Source organism: Centrocercus urophasianus, unplaced genomic scaffold (genome assembly GCF_019232065.1).
Source record: "Centrocercus urophasianus isolate 14NV4802_14NV808 unplaced genomic scaffold, USGS_Curo_1.0 seq_12, whole genome shotgun sequence".
NCBI lineage: Eukaryota > Metazoa > Chordata > Aves > Galliformes > Phasianidae > Centrocercus > Centrocercus urophasianus.
Window position 1 is genome coordinate 60,353,198 of NW_024884364.1, and position 8,057 is coordinate 60,361,254.

At 45.6% G+C, this 8,057-nt stretch overlaps 1 protein-coding gene across 1 annotated transcript in view; it reads left to right on the forward strand.

Annotated features, from left to right (window-relative positions):
• The window catches only part of SH3RF3 (SH3 domain containing ring finger 3), a 270,256-nt gene extending 262,777 nt beyond the window's left edge, over positions 1–7,479 (forward strand). The window contains exon 11 of the mRNA XM_042810327.1: positions 4,240–7,479. Within this exon, the coding sequence (XP_042666261.1) occupies positions 4,240–4,408 (169 nt within the window). The 3' untranslated portion in view covers positions 4,409–7,479. The remainder of the gene's footprint in view (positions 1–4,239) is intronic.
• The last annotated feature ends 578 nt before the right edge of the window (positions 7,480–8,057 follow it).

The following is an 8,057-nucleotide window of genomic DNA, read 5'->3' on the forward strand; positions in this document are numbered from 1 at the left end:
AGTGGACATATAGATTTACTCAGGGAGAAGATACTCAGTATTTTATTTGCTTTTAATTACTGGTGACTTCTGATCAGTACCGTTCCATGCCTGTCTGTTCACAGTGACAGCCTGCATGAGCAACTTAGAGCAGGCAGCTGACTCCTACGCAGCTGAAGTGCATGAGATGAGGCTTACTCTGTGGAAAGTGTGGCATGAGGCCTTGCAGCTGGAGCAGTCAGACAATCCACGTGCCTCACACCTGTGCTTCTCTGCCAATTTCTCTAGGGTCACTCACCAGACATCTCCCAGCCTCTGCAGAAGATGAGGTAGCTTCAGCAAGCTCGTATCTCTTCCATGTCAGAACCTTGACTTGCATCCAGAGCAGGACATTGTGCGCACTAAATGAGGCAGGCATCCTGTAGGAAAAGTAATACATGATCACGTAATGGAAGGCTCAATTGAAAGCAAGCAACATGAAGTCATGGGCAATCTTAGTCTCTTATTTCTTCCTCTCAGATGCGTGGTTGTGAAATGTTCCTGCTCTTTCAAGGTGTCTTCATGCATCTACGTATCTGACATCTTGAGTCACTCTTGCTTTTTTAAAGGCAACATGAGCAGAACCTCCATCATGTAAGAGGTCAAGAATTTTAGCTGCACCTTGCACACGTCAGCGGTGATAGTGAAAGGGAGAGCTGTATGGGACAGCTGACTGCAAGGACAAGTGCTGTAAGGACACAGCTATGGGTTTCATTTCTTACTCAGCTCTCTGATCCCCTCCCTCACCTTCCCCCATTCACCAGTGCCCAGGCAAACCAGTTACCCATCCTTGCTGGTACTGCTCCCAGCCTCCCCTTATGTATTTTCTCTTGGGCACTGAGGACTCTCCCCAAACTGTATCATCCCCTCTGAGTTTGAAGTGCCCAATCCAGGGATGCAAAGTCAGCATAGAATCTGTGCCTTGGAACTAAAATAGGAAAGAAGCCCTCTGCTGGGAAATGCAACTGCTGATGTCCCACAGAGCTAATACAAATTGGCGCATCAGCCAGCAGAGATGTTAACTTCATTGCCCTCTGACCCTCTACTAGACATGTGCCATCTGGGGGCATTTTGAACTTCTCCAAGGGCAGGTGAATTTCTGAAGGAACACCACTGTTGCCTGACCGATAGGGCCATAGACTGGGGCTTTCTTAGAAGGCTGGGAAAAGGAACTCCTGTCTGAAGATGCAGTTTGCAAGAGAAAATACCCAATATCAGTAACAACAGACGAAGGTGCTCGCCTCACTTGTAATCAGCCCAGCTATGTAGCATTTCTACAAGTTCATAATTCAGAGATGTAATGTGACATGGATAAAACAGAGGTGTTTCTGAGATTCGTCTAAAATGTCAGGAGGCGGTTTGGGGTAAGAAAACATGCAATGTTGTCATAGCTTCTCAAAGACTAGGGGACGAAAAGGGAAATAAAGAGCGGAGATATAAATGGAAGAAGAACGTTGGACTGCCTTTTTGGGAGCGAGGGAAGGGAAAAGATCTCTTCTGCCAAAAAATACGACCAACGTATATTTGCAATGAAGTTCTGAGGGAAAAAATCGAGGCTGAAATGCCACCTGGAGGCCTCCGAGTGGCAGCACACGCTCTGACAGGAGCGATTTATGGTGCCCGCGAGCCCCTTGCTGGCAGCCAGGCTGTGTGATCATTTTTCTGCTCGCTGCAACCTTGATTGTTCTGGCTCTGCCTGGTACTGCTTCTAAAACCTCACAAGGGAAAAAATGCAGGCATCTTTTTTGGTCCTTCACGGAGGATTTCTTAACTGATTTCCAAGGAATTTATATCTAAGATTTCGTTACTCTATCAAAAACACTCCAGTGTTATCCCACGAAGTACCGTAGTTAATTGAATTTAAACCACAGCACTTGGGGTTTCCTTAAATGGGAAGAAGTGCTTCATCTTGCAAGGCAGTGGCTGAGATTTATTTCTTTAACTCTCTAAGGAAATGCTCTGAGAATCCCTTTAATGAAGATGGGCACATTCTTACTGTGCGTGGTCACCTCCCTCCTCATGTGAGCCATTTAGGGAGTAGTGACTCCTTGCTCCTAAGGTGCACCCTGCCTTTAAAAGAAGGGCTGTGTAAACTTCAGATAGGAGGTGTTGGCAGTCCCAGCTTGGTTCTTGGGGTGACCCTACACCAGACAAAACCTTCTTCTATATTTTTGAACTCATCTGCCAAAATGGCCTGGGGCTGCCTCTGCAGCACTCGGCTGCTGTCTTGGTCCATCCCTCTTCTTCCTCAAAGCCTTTTGGGATCCTGGAGCACAGTTCGATTGCATTGTGATCATACATCGGAGTCGGGAGATCTGAAACTTGGCATCATCTTAGCTAAAATTGTTCCACTCTGATAATTTAATTAATCAACACTGCAGCAGAGTGTTTGAAATAATGTGTGCATTCATTTGCATAATGGTTGTAATTGGCAAAGCCTCATAATATAAGTGTAGCAATTCTACAGATGATAGCGTGATAGACCATTTTCCCGCAGCCAGCCAGCCAGAAGCACACTTTTCAACCTCTGCTATTTGCTTTCCACAGAGAAAGGCAGTGACAACTAGATTTATTGACCAAGGGACCGAGATGACCAACAGATTTTTGATGGTGCTTGAGCACTATTTTCTACATGACTTTGTTGCCATGTAAAGCTAACAAGGCTGTAGTCAGGTTTTAGAGCAGATCATCCACTTCAAATGGAAGGTGTCCAAACACGTAGCCAAATCTGACATTTTTACTGTCATGTCAAAAAAAAATGGGGTCCCTAATTTCAGAAAAGTGGTCACTATGTACCCAAAAAAGTGTCTGCAAAGAAAATCAGCAGTTGCTTCTCAAGAGCTCCCTGCTGTGGTATCATCTCAGAGGAATCGTAGAATCATAGAACGGCTTGGTTTGGGAGGGACCCCAAGGATCATCAAGGTCCAATCCTCTGCCCCAGGCAGGGCCACCAACTTCCAGGTCTGATACCAGACCAGGCTGCCTAGGGCTCCATCCAGCCTGGGCTCAAACACCTCCAGCAATGGGGCATCCATAGACTCTGTAGGCAGCCTGTGCCAGCACCTCACCACTTTTCACTGTAAAGAACTCCCCCCAAAGGAACGACTTCAGGGAGAGCTCCAGATCCTTCAGTGCGTGTTGAAATCAGTCCTAAATGACAGGTGTTATTTTAAATAAATGCTTGCCTGCTAAAAAAGCAACTGAGGGATCAGAAGCCATCCAGTGGTTGTGGAAATATAAATCCTCAGGAGATGGGCTTTAGATAATCAATTGTCATATTTTAACTATCTTACCGTATTAATTACTTTGCAACTAGCAAGACAGTTATTGATTGTTAATCAGATGCCAGAGAACAGTGATTGTATGTGCTGTGAGGAAGAAGAATACAGCAGAAATACGTTCCCAGCCCTGCACAGCAGTGCACTGATGTGAAAGGAGCCCAGTCTGCGTTCCCAGGATGATGAGGCTGAGAGCAGAACAGCTGTATGGGAACCATCACTGCTTCATTGCAATGGAGTAAATGGAGTGACACATGAAAGCCCAGTTCCCAGAGAACCCTGAAGGTGGCTCAGGGTAAAGGCTCCCTCTTGGCTTAGAGAGTGTTTTGAAAGTCGTTTCTTATTTTTCCAACTTAGTTTCCCTTCTGGGTCTGAGGGACCTAAAGTGCATTTGCAGGACACATGGTAAGAAGAAAACTGTGAGATGCTTTAGTTAGTTTCTGCTGATAGTGAGGGGAGCTGGCCAGAGCACTGCCAATTCCAATTTGGGATGGCATGGATGCAGCAGTGTGCAAGGCTGTCACTCCAGCCATCTGACAACACATCCTGCTGTCACAATCCAGCTTTATGGCATGTCCCAAGCACAGCCACCGGTCATGCTGGCCAGAAAGCTCCCCATGGTACTGAGCTTTGACAGAAAACGTAGCAGCGTCAGATGCAACTGCTTTGCAAAAGCCTGACTTACTGATGTTTCCAAACACGTTTTTCCTCAAAATTTCTGATTCAAAGGAAGTGAGGGAAAGAGAGAAGCGAGGTGATGTCTCTGACTCAAACCACGGCAGTCTTCCTTAAATCCAAAGGAAGTTTGTCCTGGGTGAGCCGCTGGCCTGAGGAAGTGAGCCTGCACAGGCACACTCGTGGACCAGGTCAGCCCTGCGTGGGCTTCGGGCAGCTGATGGGTGGATGTGTGTCCGATGAGATCTTTGCCCTTCTGTTTCTGAAGGTACCGTGTAGTGGTCCCCTACCCGCCGCAGAGCGAGGCCGAGATCGAACTGAAGGAGGGTGACATTGTGTTCGTGCACAAGAAGCGGGAGGACGGCTGGTACAAAGGGACGCTACAGAGGAATGGCAGGACGGGACTCTTCCCCGGGAGCTTTGTGGAGAGCTTCTGAGGACGGATGGCCGCTCTCTGGACTGGAGGAGCTTTCAGGGGAAACTGCATAGCACAAGAAGAGACCGCAAAGGGAAACTGGACTGATAACCACTGCCATTTTTATTTCCAAAGACTCCCCCAGGCCCTTCAGTCCACAGCTTTGGAGACACAGCACTCCACTGTGCTTCTGGAATCGTGCGGTGCATACGGTGGTATGTTGAAGTAGTGCCTTCCACCTGGAATCACGGACTGAAAGGACGCCCACACGGACTGTACGTAGCCTGAACTCCGGCTGTTAATCCTTTGTGTAAATTATAGAGAAAATATCTTTAAAAAAAAAAAAAAAAAGATTAAGAGGAAAGTTGTTATATTGCTGTAACTTATTTGTCAGAGCTGCAGTGTTCTTATTACTGGCCTATGCAAGATGGATTTGAGAGTTCACAGAGGTGTGCTAGGAAGCTCTTAAACTGGGATTTTGTTTTTCCTGAGGGAAAAGGAGGGTGGGGAGGGCGGAGAAAACCCCGGCTAAAGAATCACGTGTCGTCAGGCAAGAGAGAGCGAGGAGCCCAACACGTTAACGTCATGCTTTCTATATACCTCAGAGATATGCTGCGTGAGTTTGTCAGTAGGTGAGTCAGTGCTCAGAGTCCCCGTCACACGCTGTGTCCCGGTGCTCCCGCCGGGCGGATCTTGGAGGAAGCACAGCTCCGCCATCCAACTGTGGTTATTCCAGTGGAATCCCTTTTGCCTGTCTTCTGCCCTTATTATATGCAGCATGGATTTTTGTCCTTCAGTATCACTTCCCATTGCTTTTTTGTATGACGTACCTTTTTACTGTAAGAATTGTTATACTTTATATATATTCCTATTAGATCAGACATTTCCTCTTTTTCATACATCTGGTGCTATTTTTTTTAACTGTTAAAGATTCGGTTTGGTTAAACAGAGAGGCTGCAACAAGATTTGCATTCAGCATACGAAATTAGAAGTGTACCTGAAGATCGAGATCAGACTGCTCATGCTTCATAGAGGAAAAGAGAAAAAGCTGCTTGGTCACCGATAAATGTCCTGGGAGCAGCGCGCCCATACACCGTGCGCACGTGCGCTCTCTCCTGCGTGTTTGTAGTATCTGAAGACCCACGCTGAAACACAGCGTTCTGTCTGGAGAGTGAGAATGACTCCAGAATTGGAGGTAATTCCTAGAGGAGTCATTTTAATTGACTTCTTCATGGCAATAAGAAGAACACTGCAGGTTCTACCTTGTGCAGGAACCGTGGCATTTTCCTCTGTCGTTGCATTATGGAGATGAGAGCTGATCTGTGGTGTATGTAATTAGCATTATCAAAATGTGATTTCTTACTGTAGAAATGTACAGTTTTGGAGACTGTTCGATTTCTTATAATGGTCAAGCTACAATACAAACCGTATCAGGCAATATAAGCTTCCATCTACCAGGGACTTAAAGGTGCAATAAGTGTAAAGCGAGTTCAGTCAGTTATTCCTACAAAGCAAAATGAGAAAAGTTCAATAATGCAATTGTGAGAGTACTTAAAAAGAGCTCAGCTCTTGCTGAACGAAACTTGATGAAAGAATTTTCTTAACTGTATCTGTACCTTGGCTGTTGGCCAGAGCCAACATGTGGTGGTCATTTAGGAGCATGTTGGAGCACTGTAACCTGGAGATGATCTTATTAAAAGGAAGAGGCCCAGTGGGTGAGCATCGTTACTGCGTTGACAGTACTTCATATGTGAAGGTGTAAGTTTTGTTTTCGTTCAAGCCGTGTCTTCTACTACATATCAAAAACCATATCCATGAACGTTCCAATTTAAGGTCAGCTCTGTGACTTTGTTCTCTGCAAAAATAAGTTTCTTCTCGCTGTCACACGTAACAAACAGATCCCAGAAACACAGTCCATGGCCAAGCATAGCACCTTCAAACAGGGAGGCATTATTTTCAGGGTGTTTCTTTTTATATTTAACATTGCCGCATTTGTTCGTATTCCAGTTTGTAACGAGTCAGCCACTAAAAGTTTAGTTACTGATGAGAGGAAATTGCCTTTTTTAACCAATATGAGATTGAAGAAATGTCTTCTGGAAAGACTTCTTTGAGAATAGAGCCATATCTGTCCACCTGCTTGGTCCAAATCAGAACTGGTGTCACTGCACCTGAAACAGGACTGCACAGTTAGCAAGTTGAAAATGTTTGGAAATGTCAGAACGAGTCTTACCGACTCTAATGAAAAGTCTGGGTTAGTTCTGCCAGATACAAGGAGATTTTTCTGACAGCTTACAGTGGTTAACGTTCTCTTAAAATTCTGTTCCATGGGTGTATTTACTACATGCAGAAAAACGAAACAGGATGACGGCTTGGTTGCTGCCTGTTGTGTTTAGCCAGATCTAAAATGGGTCCAGATTTCCACCTTTGAGTGCTTAACAGAACAAAAGTTGATATGTGAGAAGATAAAGGAAAACACGCAGATGTTGTGTCATGAAAACAGCGCTTTAAATTATGTTTTGCAAGGGAGATGTTGTTTTTCTAATGGGCAACAACCCTTGCGGTCATACCTCCTGCAAAGAAAAGTATTTGCCGGGGGGATTTGGTTTGATAACAGCTGTTTCTGGCCCCTGTTTACTGCATATCATCACACTTTGGGTTACTGAGTAATCTTCTTGGACAAATCACTCCCATGCAAGGAGCACAAGTGCAGAACACAACGCAGATTGGTGATACAGAAAAGTGACGCAGAGCCACTTGGAAAGCCCTGGACTGAGAGAGGCTTGATGTGTGCTGTGGTCTCACTTCCACCTGTTACGCCAGGGAAAGGGGAAAGAGATCTGCATCTCCTACAACAGGGGAACAAAGAGAAGAATCCCTCTGGCAGCCTCAGTTCGTAAAACGCCAGGTTTGCTGTTTTAGAAGTGTGCTCGAGTAATTGAACAATCCCTTTGAACTTTGCACAGCTCAGAAAATGTTTTTGTTACACATGAATGTTAACGTGATTTAGGAAATGTTGGCGGATATGAGTACAAATGAACTACAATGACTGTGTTTCTGATTCTTTAAGTAAAATAAACATTAAGGCAACTCGAAGGAGGTTCCTCTCTTTATTAGAGGGCGAAGTGAACAAACATCATAAGTAAGTGGCACGGAAGCTCACAAGGAGCACTTCCTTTCACTGGTAACTCCCAGTAAAGACCAGGTAATGGTAAGATTTACCTGACCAGAAGACACAGCCTGCTTCTGGTTCTTCTTTCAGCAGGTCTTGAGAAATCAACGCTGACCTCAGATGTGAGGAAAACACCCCCACACCTCGTGCTTTGCTCCTGCAATGGCAATTCCAGCCATGTTTCAAAAGAAAAATAATAATCGTAAATTGTTATGCGGCTTGGCCATTCCTAGATGCTTGTGGAGAGCAGAACCACCTGGACAACATCTGCGGGGCTGTCCCGCATCCAAGAGCTCCTCCTGACATCAGCAGCTCCTTACAACATGGTGGACCTGGCAGACGTGTGGCTTAGCGAGTGGCTGCCAATCCAAATAAATGAGCTGTCCTGGCAGGGGAGCCAAGCAGTGATCCAGTCTGGAGAGGGCCATGTCCTCTCCTCCTAGCCTTTCATGTAGCAAAAATAACTTTCCAGTCTGCTACAGATGTATTTCTAATTACTGGG